At 40.4% G+C, this 14,056-nt stretch overlaps 1 protein-coding gene across 3 annotated transcripts in view; it reads left to right on the plus strand.

Annotated features, from left to right (window-relative positions):
• The first annotated feature begins 4,208 nt into the window (after positions 1-4,208).
• Positions 4,209-14,056, plus strand: part of LOC105483443 (putative ankyrin repeat domain-containing protein 20A2) — a 53,353-nt gene continuing 43,505 nt past the window's right edge. For 2 of the 3 annotated variants that reach the window (XM_071079829.1, XM_071079830.1), the window contains exons 1-4: positions 4,209-4,497; positions 8,976-9,090; positions 9,253-9,426; positions 13,360-13,466. In XM_071079829.1, coding sequence (XP_070935930.1) covers positions 4,295-4,497; positions 8,976-9,090; positions 9,253-9,426; positions 13,360-13,466 — 599 coding nt within the window. In that variant the 5' untranslated portion in view covers positions 4,209-4,294. The remainder of the gene's footprint in view (positions 4,498-8,975; positions 9,091-9,252; positions 9,427-13,359; positions 13,467-14,056) is intronic. The other variant, XM_071079831.1, reaches the window with a different exon arrangement.

A 14,056-nucleotide genomic window follows, 5' to 3' on the forward strand; every position in this document is an offset into this window, starting at 1 on the left:
TTAAACCCAAAGCAAGCAGAAGGAATGAAATGTTAGAACAGAATAAATAACAATAGAAAAAAAAACAGCAAAACAAAAGTTGATGTTTTGAAAAGATCAACAAAATTGGCAAACATCTAGTTAGAGTGACAGAGAAAATGAGAGGACTCAAAGTGCTAAAATCAGGAGTGAAAGAGAGGATATCATACCTACCCTAGAGAAATAAAAGGGATTCTGAGGGAACTCTATGAACAACCACATGCCAACAGACTAGACACGAAATGGACAAATTCCTAGAAACACACAAATTACTGAAACAGAATGAAGACATCACAAATCTTAATAGAACTAAAACAAAAAAGAGATTTAATTCATAATTGAAAAATTGTCCACAATCCCAGGTCCAGATGGCTTCCCTGATGAATTTTACCAAACAGTCAAAGAAGAACTAATACCAGTTTTTCCCAAACTCTTCCAAAAAATATCAATAGGAAATACTTGCCAAATCACTCTAGGAGGCCAGCATTACTCTGATGACAAAAGCAGAAAGAGATATAGGAAAACTACAGACCAATAATTCTTACAAATACAGATACAAAAAAAAAAAAATCCTCAACAAAATGCTGGCAAATCAAATCCAACAACATAGGAAAGAGATTACACACCATGATCAATGGGATTTATCCCAAGAATGTGAGGTTGGTTTCACATTCAAAAATCAATTGATGTAATGCAACATATTAAGAGAACAAAGGACAAAAACCATCTGATCCTCCAGTAGATACAGAAAAGTATTTGACAAAATTCACCTGTTCATGATAAAAATGCACAACAAACTAGGAATATAAGGGAGTGTCCCTCACCTGATGAAAGACACAAAAATCACACAGCAAGCATGATATTTGATGATGAAAGATCAGGAACAAGACAGCGGGGTCCATTCTTGCCACTCTGTTGGACATTGTACTGGAGGCCCTAGCCAGGGCAATTAGACAGGAAAAGAAAAATAGAAGGCATCCAGATCAGAAAAGAAGTAGTAAAAACACCCCTATTTGCCAATAACAGGATCTTGTATATAGGAAATCCTAAGGAATCCACTAAAAAAAAAAAAAAAAAAAAAAAAAAGCTGGTAGAACTAACAAAATAGTTCAACAAGGTTACAGGATACCAGGTCAATATATAAAAACACAAAAAAAAGTATTTCCATATTAGCAATGAACAATCTCAAAGGGAAGTTTTTAAAAATTCTACTTACAATATCACCAACATAATAAAATGCTTAGGAATAAATTTAATTAAAAACTCCAAAACTTACATTCTAAAACCTAGATTTTTTTTGAAAGAAATGAAAGAAGACCTAAATAAGTGGAAAGACATCCCATGTTCATGAAACAAAAGACTTACTATTGTTGAAATGACAATATACCCCAAATTGATCTATAGACCTAACACAATTCCTATCAAAATTCTCAGCTTTTTTTTTTTTTTTTTTTTTTTTTGCAGAAATTGACTAGCCGATCCTAAAATTCATATGGAGATTCAAAGGGGCCAAGAATACTCAAAACAATATTGAAATGGAAAAACAAAGTTGCAGAATTCACATTTCTTGATTCCAAACTTGCTGTTAAAATACTAAGCTACAAAATCAAGACAGTGAGGTACTAAACAAGAATAGACCTATAGATCAATGGAATAGAATTGAGAGTCCAGAAATAAGCCCTCATATTTACAGTCAATTAATTTTCAACAAAGGTGCCAAGACAATTCCACGATTGTTGAAAGCAATCATTTCAACAAATGGTGCTGAGCCAACAGGGTAGCCGCATGCAAGACTGTGGCTGGACCTGACTTCACTTCATGCTCAAAAATTGACTTTCGTGGATCTTAGACCTAAGTGTAAAAGGGAAGACGATAAAACTCTTAGAAGAGGCCCAGTGTGGTGGCTCACGCCTGTAATTCCAGCACTTTGGGAGACCGAGGCGGGCAGATCACCAGGTCAGGAGGGGAGGGTGTTAGGGGCTCTATCCCGGGGCCAACAGCGGGCGGTAGGTTAGGGGCTCTATCAGGGGCTGCCCTGCTGGTGGCGGCAGAGGTTGCAGCAACAGAATTGGCCTCCAAAGAAGGAGACTCCTCGGACTCCAGACTCTAGAGGGCGACCTGACCTCCTCCTGCTCCTGCTCCTGCTCCAGCGCAGCAAGCACACAGCGTTTCTGCAGGAATCCTGAGCACTGCAGGGCCCCCATACCCGCCATGGTTCCCCGGGCCCGCTCCCTCTCGCTCTGTGTTGCTGAGACCGCCTGGGATCCCTAGGCACAGCGGACACGGAGTAGCGGATATCACTGGGGGACAGGGCTCTGTGGGTGGAGGCATCAGAGTCGGGAACTGGCACTTGGGTGGGAGCGTTGGCTGGGTCTGAGTTCTTGCCAAGCTGCCGCCACCATCTGAATATGTTGCAAAGGCAGTGCTGGCCTGGCAACTGGTGACGCTCCACGCCCACCCCGATCCCCACTTCCACCCAAGTAACTGCAACCCTAGAGACAGATGCCTGGGCGGCAGCGGCTAAGTCTGACAGTTGGCCAGGCGGCCAAAGGATGGGAACTAGCAGCTCACCCCATCCTAGTTTCCACAGAGAACTGAGCCACCATGGCCCCTGCGCTGTTGGCGCAGGCCAAAAAGGAACTGACCCTGGGCTGGGCAGGCAGTGCACTTGGCGACCCTGAGGTCATCAGGTACCAGCCCCGCCAATCCCTGTCGGTGCCCAAGCTGCAGCTGCCACCTGCACGTGGGCAGCAACTGCCTGGCCACCCTCAGCATCGCGGATCCTGGGGCCAGATGCCTCAGTGGCAAAGCCAGATGACCGGCTCTGCAATCGATCAGTCAGCCCTATCTGCATCCAGGCAGAGTGCTCAGCATCTGGGTCAGGCTTCAGAGCAAGTGGAAAAGGAGCGGACCCTCAGGCCTGGCGGGCTGTGCTCTCTGCTGGCAACCCTGACGCCATCCAGCGGAGTTCTGCTTTCCCCCGCCAGCGCCTCAGCTGTTGCAGAAAACTGCAGAACTGCAAGTTGCACACGGGCAGAGAAGACAGAGCAACCCCCTGACCCTCAGTGCCCCTCACCCTATCTGCACACCTGCCACGCAGACCTGGGCGACCAAGTCAGGCAATCTGCACAGCAGCGGCACCAGGGTGGGAACCTGCTGCTTAATACCATGCCAGTTACCACGAAGAGCCCACCCCGGCAGCCCCTGTGTTGTTGGAGGAGACCAAATCAGAGCAGAGCCTCCAGTGGGCAGGTGATGCACATGACCCTGAGGACATCAGGTACCAGGCCTCCAGTCCCCGCTGGCATACGAGCCACTGCAAGTGACTGGACACCCCAGACCAGGCCCGTGCCCCCAGCAGCGCGGATCCTGAGCCCAGACGCCCAGGCAGCGAAGTCAGGCGATCGGCCCAGCCAGCAGCCGCTCAGTCTCATGCATGTGGATACAGATTGCTTAGTGCCAGGGCCCAGGATCCGGAGAGATGTCCAAGAGGAGCAGACCCTGAGGCCAGGTGGGCTGTGCACTCAGCGACCCTGAGGACATCCAAGGGAAGTTCCACCATCCCGCGCCATTGCCAGATCTGCAGCTGCAAACCGCGCAGTCGGGCACTGGCAGCGGCTAGGTCGGGTGGAGGAAGGAGCAGCCCCTGACTCTCCATGCCTTTTCCACTACCGGACACTAGCCACACAGACTCCAGGGCCAGAGCCTCAGCGTGAAGCCAGGCTATCTGCAAAGCCACTCCGGTGGCCTCTGAGTGCCCTCGCCAGCACCCGATCTCCCTCCGGAGGAGGAGCGGGGCGGCCGCAAGGCCACACAAGTCCTCCTCCTCAGGCCTGGCTGGCTGCCCGCCTAGGATCCTGGGGCCGCCCGGAGATGCCCAGGAGAACCCGCGAGCCTAGTGGCACCCGCCTGGAGCTGCAGCCCCACCTGTCGGCGCGCGCAGCCAGGGAGCGGCTTCCGGGAGCCGGGCGGCCACCGCGGTGCAGGCGCGCGCCCAACGGCTTTGCGAGGCTCACTGGGTCTGAGAGGTCGGAGGCTGCGAGTGTCGCTGCTGAAGGCTGTGGTGGACCCGGCTGGATCTCGGATTTTGGAGTACATCATAGACTTGGGATCGCAGACTGGGGGTTGGATCGCGGATTTGGGGTTGGATCGGGACTTGGGGTTGGATTTGGGGCTGGGTCGGCAGGGGCGGGTGGGGGGTGGTGAAAAGGTGACAGGGAGCTGCCCCCATTCAAGAGCCGGTCGGTGGTTGGGGGTCTGAGAAGAATTCACTACCATGAAGTTTTTCGGCTTCGGGAGCCGCAGGGGCCAGAGGGTCCTGGGCTCCATAGACCACGTCTACACCGGTTCCGGGTACCGAATCCGGGACTCCGAACTGCAGAAGATCCACAAGGCGGCTGTCAAGGGCGACGCCGCGGAAGTGGAGCGCTGCCTGGCACGCAGGAGCGGCGACCTGGATGCCCTGGACAAGCAGCACAGGTAGCGGGGAGCGGGGGCTCAGTCCGGGGTGGGAGGGGGTCCCCAGGCCCGGCTTCCCCGCAGCCCCTGGGACTGGGCCTTGGAGGGCGCCGGGCACCCTCTGAGGGGCGAAGCCAAGCGGACCCTCAGCTGTTTTCCATCCGACATAATTCTCTGGCTGGAGCAATTGGTGGAGAATTTGAGTGATTTAACTCACAAAGTTAAGCATATCCGGTGTTATTATTTTTAAGGAACACCTTTAAAACATGGTTTGTATACATTATAGGAGGTGCCTAATGAGAGAACTAATTCCCCTATCAAAAATACCATGAGTGATTTTCAGTAGGCAAAAAGTTCTCAGATAAAACTGTCCGTTTTACATCCGTATCCACCTGTGTAGGTAGCTTCTTTACTGAAGGTTCTTAGAGAGCAACTTGGAAGTGGGAGGTGGGTTCTGTGTTTTTGAATGGAAAGGAACATTTTTCTCAAAATGTGAGCTCTTTCTCTGTTTGTCAGTTTTACATAGACCGAATGAAAATACCAAGGTTTTAACATTTTTGTATGACACCTGCTGTCTTTCACTACTGTGAAGACATTTTTTTAAATCTCATAATGGAGTAAAAAAACACTTGCTCCTCTAGATAGCAAAATGTGCTATTAATTTCTACAATTAATTGTTTGCTAACAGCTGAAAAGACAGATGCATGGAACAGAATAGGAAACCCAGAATCATTGAAATTATGTAAGATATACGTAAGGATTGATGAGTAGGAAAGGATGAATTATTAATGAAAAAGTGCCTGTTGTTTGAAGAAAACTAATTAAATTTTATGTCACAAACATGAGTTCCTGATGGAATACAGACTGAAATGTTTACATGTGCAAATGAGTAAAGTACCAGAAGAAAAATACAAATGCTTATTTTACAGGTACATTTTATGTTGACAAACGCCTTCCTAAGAATGACCTCGTAAGCAGACATTCTGAAGGTTGATTTAGCAAACTAAAAATTAAAACTATGTTTCAGAAAAAAAGTTAACAAAATAAAAGAGAGCTTACTTGGAAAATATTTAATATATTATATATATTTTTTTCAGATGAAAATTTTTCAGATGAAAAATTATAGGGAATTCATTATATTCTTTTATTTTTTTTTTTTGAGTCAGAGTCTCGCTTCTTTGCCCAGGCTGGTGTCCAATGGCACAATCCTGGCTCACTGCAACCTCCACCTCCTGGATTCAAGCAATTCTCCTCCCTCAGCCTCCCAAGTAGCTGGGATTACAGGCAGGTGCCAGCAAGCCTGGCTAATTTTTGTATTTTTGGTAGAGAGGGGCTTTCACCATGTTGGCCAGGCTGGTCTCGAACTCCTGACCTCGAGTGATCTGCCTGCCTCGGCCTCCCAAAATGCTGGGATTACAGGTGTGAGCCACCACACCCAGCCTATATTGTTCATTATATATGATAAGATATAGATATTACTGATATGTATACCATATATATTCCAGATATAATATGTTATATATATCAGTTATATATATACATTAGATGAAAAGTTATAATACACATTCGATGAAAAGTACATCTTCATTTTACAGGAAATTCTTTCAAATCAAATCATCAAACACTGTAAAAGTGGGCAAAGTACCTTTCCCCAGATCTACAAGTTACTTATGTATATAGGAAAAAATCCTTCTCATTTCTGGTATAAGAATTTAAAAGAGGAATCAAACAGTTTTCTATCCACAATATTTGTGAGGATGTTTTATACTGCTACTTAAAAGTTTAAGTTGCTGATTACTTTTCAAATAGATAATTTGGTGGTAAGTACTACATTTAAAAAATGTGTATGCTCTTTACTCATCAATTCCATTATACTAAGATGCCCTTAGGAAATAAAGATACATGCACTTTAGTTTTCACGGAACTTATTTTAAAAAGAACCCAGTGAATGGATCCTATAAATAAATTTCAGTTGCATCCATAGGATGGAATAATATGTGACCATTGAAGGTGGCAATAGGTATAGAAGTAAGTTGATGTGTCAAGATGTATTTTGCTATAGCCAGCGAGGAAAAGAAATAGCTAAATTGTATATACGCAAACATACTATGGTCTTGTTTTAGCAAAAAAAAAAAAAAAAAAGTACCAAATATGATAAAATTTGTAATTTCTGAGCATTTGCTTTTTTTTTTTTTTTTTTTTTTTTGAGATGGAGTCTTGCTGTGTCACCCAGGCTGGAGTGCAGTGGCCCAATCTCGGCTCACTGCAAGCTCTGCCTCCCGGGTTCACGCCATTCTCCTGCCTCAGCCTCCCGAGTAGCTGGGAGTACCGGCGCCTGCCACCACACCCGACTAATTTTTTTTTTTTTAAATTTTGTTATTATTATACTTTAAGTTCTAGGGTACATGTGCATAACGTGCAGGTTTGTTACATATATATACTTGTGTCATGTTGCTCTGCTGCACCCATCAACTCGTCAGCACCCAGTTTTACTAGAGACTGGGTTTCACCGTGTTAGCCAGGATGGTCTCAATCTCCTGACCTCGTGATCCACCCTTCTCCGCCTCCCAAAGTGCTGGAATTACAGGCGTGAGCCACCGCGCCCTGCGAGTATTTGCATTTTAAGTAAAGTGTGTTTTTTTTTCCTTTTTCTTATCTGTGATTGCTGCAGTGAGCATGTACAAAACTTCTAGTAAAAGTTTAGTATTAATGGAATCATCCTTGGGAAGAGAGAAATATGAATCTTGCACTGATAAAAATAATTTCTTGCTTTCTACTTTTTATCATTATTGTGTGTAATGTTATCTTCTTTGAATGTTTAGCGTCTTCAGAAGTAAGAAGGGAATGTTTTTATCTGTGTTTCCAGATTTTATTATCTATATATTTTATTATGCACATGTTTTTCTTATATACTCATTCCATTTATTCAAACAATGGTAGATTAATCACTTCATTTTAATTGTATTCTTTAAAAATAAAAAATAACACATATAAATAATTACTATTGCAAAAATATTGCTTTATAGGAGTTTATTTAAAAATAGTGAACTCCCCAGCTATATTTATCCATTATTTCATTCCATTTATGCATCAAGCATAACCTGAGTACCTGTTATGTAGCAGACATACTCTACTATCTCTCAGGACCCTTGTATCCTTAAAAACTTCATGTTTACCTGCCCTGTCTGCACAAGCTGAGAGATTTACAATAGGAATATTGGGACTTCATCTCCTTGAAACTTTATCTCCCACCTTTCAAACAAAAGCATTTCTGAAGTTAGAAAATGGTAGAAGATAACTTTGAACTGCCCTTTCAAAAGTTTATCAGTTTTAAATCCTAATATTAATCATTGGAAAGTCTTATTTACATATATTCTGTAAGTATAAGAATTGAATAAAATAAGCCATACAAATTCATTTGACTCATGAGTTTCCTTTGACTTCAAGTTGTTTGAAAATCAAAGAATTAATTTGTTTAAAAAATGCATGATTGTTATTTCGGTGCTCTTTCCCCATAGTCCCTTTAAGAACTGAAATGTATTTCAGTTTCAGTTACATGCCTGGAACTGCCCTAGTGCTGAGTTACCATATTCTACTTAATGTAAGGTCTCATGGATCGTGTGATGCTCCACTAGTTTATATATCAATAAGATAATTTTTAAAATGCTACCAGTTAGAGTTATAATAAATCATGAATTATAAGTGGCATTCCAATGTCAGAGTTGTTAAAATGTGACCTACTCATTAAGCCATCCTGCAAAGTAGGTATAATTGTGTCATTCTACCTAATTAAAATGCTTTTGTTAAGTAGTAGTAATACTAACAATTATAATATCTGGCCGGGTGCAGTGACTCACACCTGTAATCCCAGAACTCTGGGAGGCTGAGGTGAGAAGATTGTTTGATGCCAGGAGTTTGAGACCAGCCTGGGTAACAAAGTGAGGTTCTTACTCTACATTTTTAAATAAATAGCTGGGCATGCTGGTGCACATCTGTTGTCCCAGCTACTCAGGAGACTGGGGATGGAGGATCACTTGAGCCCAGGAGTTCCAGGTATAGTTACATCATTGCACTCCAGCCTGGGCAAAAGAGTGAGACTTTGTCTCAAAAAACAAAAATCTTACAGTTATTGAGCTGTTGTAGGAACTATTCTAAATACTTCACATAGCTTCTCATTTAAGCATCACGATGGTGTCCTATGAGATAGCTACTATTGTCATCTTTATTGATGAAGAAGTTGAGGCACAGAAAGGCTAAGCAATAATTGGTAAGTGACAGCGTTTAAAGTAGGACTCAAGCCCTAGTTGAACTGAATCTACAGACTGAGCTCTTTCTATTCAAATAGGCTGCTGTTGTCATTGCACTTTCTTCAAAAAAATTAAGTATTTGTTTTGAAGGCAGAGGAAAAACATGCTATTCAATTTTTACAATGACATGAATGATGGTATGTTTTGAGATGTTGCACTACCGTTTCCTAAAAAGTCCTCTTGCTCTTGTAGAACTGCTCTACATTTGGCCTGTGCCAGTGGCCATGAGAAAGTGGTAACTCTCCTGATCAACAGAAAGTGCCAGATTGATATCTGTGACAAAGAAAACAGAACGCCCTTGATACAGGTATATTAGAGCCAACTCTTTTAGCCTGACATGGATTTGATTTACATATATAGAATTAAAATGAATTGATCTCATTTAAATATAACTAGTTGGTGAAACCTGTGGAATGTGTATTTTGAATTCTTAGAATTTACAGTCTGTTTCTTGGTCTAATACTGACAGGCTATCCATTGCCAGGAAGAGGCTTGTGCCGTTATTTTGCTGAAACATGGTGCCAATCCAAACCTTAAGGATATCTACGGCAACACTGCTCTCCATTATGCTGTGTACAGTGAGAGCACCTCACTGGCAGAAAAACTACTTTCCCATGGTGCAAATATTGAAGCACTGGACAAGGTATAGATCAATCAACTTTCTTTCAAAAATATTTGTTTTATCATTGACATAGGTAAGGGTCAATGATATTTTTTTTATATTTGGAAGCTCAACCATTCCCCGAATGCAAATGTAAATTAAGTTATTTTGAAATAATTGCACAAGATTTTGTTTTAAATATTGATACTTTTAAAGAAGCATTCAAGGGCACAGCTTTATAAAATGCGCTTTGGAAAATATTTGCAAATTTGTTAAAGGTAAAACCTTTTCAACTTTTTTTCTATGCAGGGTGTTTTTTTTTTTTTTTTTTTTTTTTTTTTTTTTTTTTTTTCTTAATTAGTGTAAAACAACACAGGAAAGAAAATATGCCCTGGAAATAGGCTTTATTTTAAAACTCAAACAAAACTAAAGCAACTTACAATAAATGGACATGTTGCTGCTGCTGCTCATTTTCTGAAAAACTGACGTATCATTTCTCAGGGAAAAATGGGAAGGGAAAAGGAGAGCAATCAGAAATATGCAGGTCACTTGGAAATCAGGTAACGAAGGAAAATGCGAGGAAGAGTTGTTGTTATTGTTGTTGTTTTTAGTTTGTTGTTCTTCTAGTTTATGTGTTGAGACAAGGTGCTCTTTAGCTTTGGGTCTAATAATTTTCGGTTTGAAAAAGAGAGTGAGTGAGTTGAAACTCGCCTAGAGATTAATTTTAGGAGGACTCTGAGGAAACCAGATTGGCAGTGAATATGTGGTGACGAAGTGAGAAAAACTTCAGCAGAAGCTGGAACAAATTATTAACTGACTTATTGCCCATCCTGGCAGAAACTGCCACTTAGATAAGAGTCTAAAGACTCCTCTCAAGTCTAGAATGTCTTGGTGGAAAAGTGGGAGATAAGGAGCTTATAAATAGCAAAATCAAGTGGGATTTTGAGTTTACTTGTCCCTGTTCTAGCCATACCCAGGAAAATTAACTGGAGTTTTAATAAATGACTCTATCTCTTACCCTTTTATCTTTTTGGTCACATCTCTGACTGATAAAGGGCATTAGCCATGTGGGTGAGAGATGTGACTGAAGTGATTGTCTGCTACACTAATTCTCAGAATTGGGCATTACAGTGACCTGAGGACATTTTGTTAAAAATCTACAACCATAGTCTTTCCCCTGAAGATTTTGATGTAATAGACCTAATAAGGCCTGAACATGTTTAAAAATGTTTACTTGAAGCTGGGCACAGTGGCATGTTCCTGTAGTTCCAGCTTGAGTCTAAGAGTTTGAATCCAGCTTGAGCAACATAGTGAGACTCTTGTCTCTAACAACAATTGTAGAAAAAGAAAAAAAAAACCCAATTAAAAAAACCTTCAAAGTTCGGATACACTCCTGATTAAGAATCCCAGAATAGATAAGTGCAATATATAAATTTCTGTATCTCAAAAATGTAAGAAATCTCTAGAAGACTTGGCATTTGATAGGTGCCACATCCTTCAAAGTTCTTCTGTTTGATGATATTACCCTGACTTATCTGTCTTTCTCTACATCTGTGACTGGGAAGTGAAAGGAAATACTATTGGCAACATCTCTCAGCTGACAGAATAACACCATTCCTTCCATCCACGAATCATTCACTACCATTCAGAGAGTCTTTAGAAATTTGCTTATGGGTAATCTTTCAATAAGTAGGGGCTGACCCTGTCAGGATTTGTTGTCTCTTAGTCACCATGCAGGTGATTATGTGTCAACAAATTTTCATTACAAGTTGGGCTTTCTCAATTAGAATAGTAGCAAATCCTAAACTCTTTTTTTTTAGTTGAAGTTGTATTATGAACTATCTCAGTATGTTTGTTAGTTGTATAGAGCTTTATCATAACCAAAATGGCAGTTTTAAACACTGAAATCCATGAAGTTAATAAGAATACAAATAGGAATTCTTTTAATAATTTAGTTTTAGCAGTCCTATGAACCAATGATCTATTTGGTTAACAATCTGGGAAAATTATATACAAACATATTTTAAATGAATAAATGTTAGAAAAATTCTTGAAGCAGGTATTATGAGTCTTTTTAGCAATTTTTATTATATACAAGCACCTCATATTTTGGTAAAACATATGATACTAGAGAAAGAAAATACTTTACATGCAAATACTTGGATTATACACAACCATTTCATAATGCATTTATAGTAAATATAAAAAAGCAAGGGCTATATTCTAATGTGGTACACAGATTTGTTTATTTGCCTCTATAAGTTGAATCAACATGTAAAATTTAGAAGACTTGTGTAGAAATCTGGACTTCAGGCTTATCCCAAAAAGTCAAATCTGGTGTCTCCTGAGTTTCTATCACTGTTTGGTCTGCTGTGCAGAGATTGCCCCTTTATAGAAGGCATGTATTCTCCAGTTTGCTATTGTGCCCACCTCAGTACTTCCCTTGCTCTGGTAACCTTCCTTTGTCCTTGTAAGTATTTGAGTTTACAACTCCTATGTTATAGTACATTTTGATGAAGATTTCAAGATTTTGAAGTCAGTGTGTAGATTTGTTTGTAATATATAGTCTATGGAGTATGTAAATTCCTCTATTATGGAGTTGAATTTTAGAATTTAGAAGTTTTTAAAACTCCTTTTCTTTATATATACCAGAAATAATTATCTGTCCATAAGAATGCCTAGAAGCCTTTTTAGGTTATTGCTGGTTATAGTTGGATAATTTATGAATATTGCAGATAATATATCTTTGTCCTCAGCACCCTCCTTTAAAAATGCAAGTGACTTACTGGTTTTATTATGCCAGAAATAATTCATATGGATCAGTATGAGAACTTTTATTGATAAGCCATTATGCTGTTATTTCAGATTTATATTTTGCCTAAAATGAAAAATAATTTTAAATAGCCATTTAAGTGGAAGCCAATAAAAATGGATTTAAAAAGTAGAGCTGCATTAGTGTCCTGGGATTACCATTATAATTGAGAATAGTATTTCTTACTGAGCTTTGGTTTTTCAAATATTTGTTCTTAAGTTTTTTAAACCTGTCTCTCTTACACAGAACATACTGAGCTTTCTAACAGTAAAGATAAAAATCTATTCTCTTGTATTAGGAAAAAAACCATGGACTATTTATAAGGCAAATAAGTGCATTTGAAGCCAATCTCTCTTAATTCAGAGTTCATTTCCATAGTGACCCCTTTGGAGCAGGAGTGCCTGACATTGGCGTCTGGCATCCTGACACCACTGATAGAAGTGAATCAAGCAAGTTTGTACCACCCAGAGGAATCCTCCACCTGTATTGGGAAGCTCTGGCAACTGTTTCTCTGAAACTCTTAATTCCTTAAATGTTAATATTTGCCACAAATAGTATTGTGAAATGGGGATTAGGTAAAATTCAAGAGAGTTCTTGATTATTGGATGTAAGATACAATTTTGTAATACTTCGCAAATGCAGAAGGTCATGGAGTCTTTCTCTTGGGGTATTATACTTCTGCTAAAGCAAATATTCTTTGGAATACAGTTTAAGAAACACTGCTTTAGAGATAATAATTTAGTTCATTAATTTATGTAAAAAACTTAAAATATTTGCTACTATGTCTTAGGGTTTTGGGGCTATAGAGACAAAAGATACAGCCCTTGCCCTCAAGAAGCTCTTGGTTTCAGAGGGAAACAATGAAATGATTACAATGTAGCATGCTAAGTGCTATGATCAAGGCAAGGATTCTTGGGACTGGTAAATGTTTACAGTGAATTTTGGCAATGACCACAGTTAATCTGGGGAGACAGAGGAGGGTTGTTTGCAAGGCAAAGAGCAGCACATCAGAAAGCGCAGAGGAGTGAGAAGGAGGGGACTGCTTTTCATTTACTTCCTTTCTATATTGTATGTTGAAGTTCAAAGAATCCTAGAGAAGATTTTCAGTTCAGTTCATAAATATGTAATTTTGTGAATTATTAATTTTTTCTGCTGTCTTATAGGACAATAATACCCCACTTCTATTCGCTATTATTTGCAAGAAAGAGAAAATGGTGGAATTTCTATTGAGAAACAAAGCAAGTGTACATGCCGTTGATAGTCTGAGACGGTACAGTAGTTCTTTTTTAAAAAATAAAAGCCTGCGTATTCTAGAGGGGTAATAGTCACTCAAGTCAGAAATATTAATAAGATTAGTGTAATTATTGGCATACAGTGAAAAATGTCACCACAAATAATCAGGTAGACCACAAATATTTAGACTGAGTCACATAAAGAACAGTATATAGTAGGATTAATCTTCTCTTATGAGATTTGTTATTTATAATCGGATGTTTTTGTTACTGTAATCTTTTATTAGCTAAAGGGTTTTGTATTAGTTTTATTAATTTTTTTTTTTGAGATACAGTCTAGCTCTGTTGCCAGGCTGGAGTGCAGTGGTGTGATCTTGGCTCACTGCAACCTCCACCTCCCAGGTTCAAGCGATTCTCCTGCCTCAGCCTCCCAAGTAGCTGGAACTTCAGGTGTGCGCCACCATGCCCAGCTAATTTTTGTATTTTTAGTAAAGATGGGATTTCACCATGTTGGCCAGGATGGTCTCGATCTCTTGAGCTCATGATCTGTTCTCCTTGACTTCCCAGAGTGCTGGGATTACGGGCAAGAGTCACTGCACCTGGCAGTTTTTTTAATTTTTAAAATGTG

This window comes from Macaca nemestrina, chromosome 15 (assembly GCF_043159975.1).
Source record: "Macaca nemestrina isolate mMacNem1 chromosome 15, mMacNem.hap1, whole genome shotgun sequence".
Taxonomy (NCBI): Eukaryota; Metazoa; Chordata; class Mammalia; order Primates; family Cercopithecidae; genus Macaca; species Macaca nemestrina.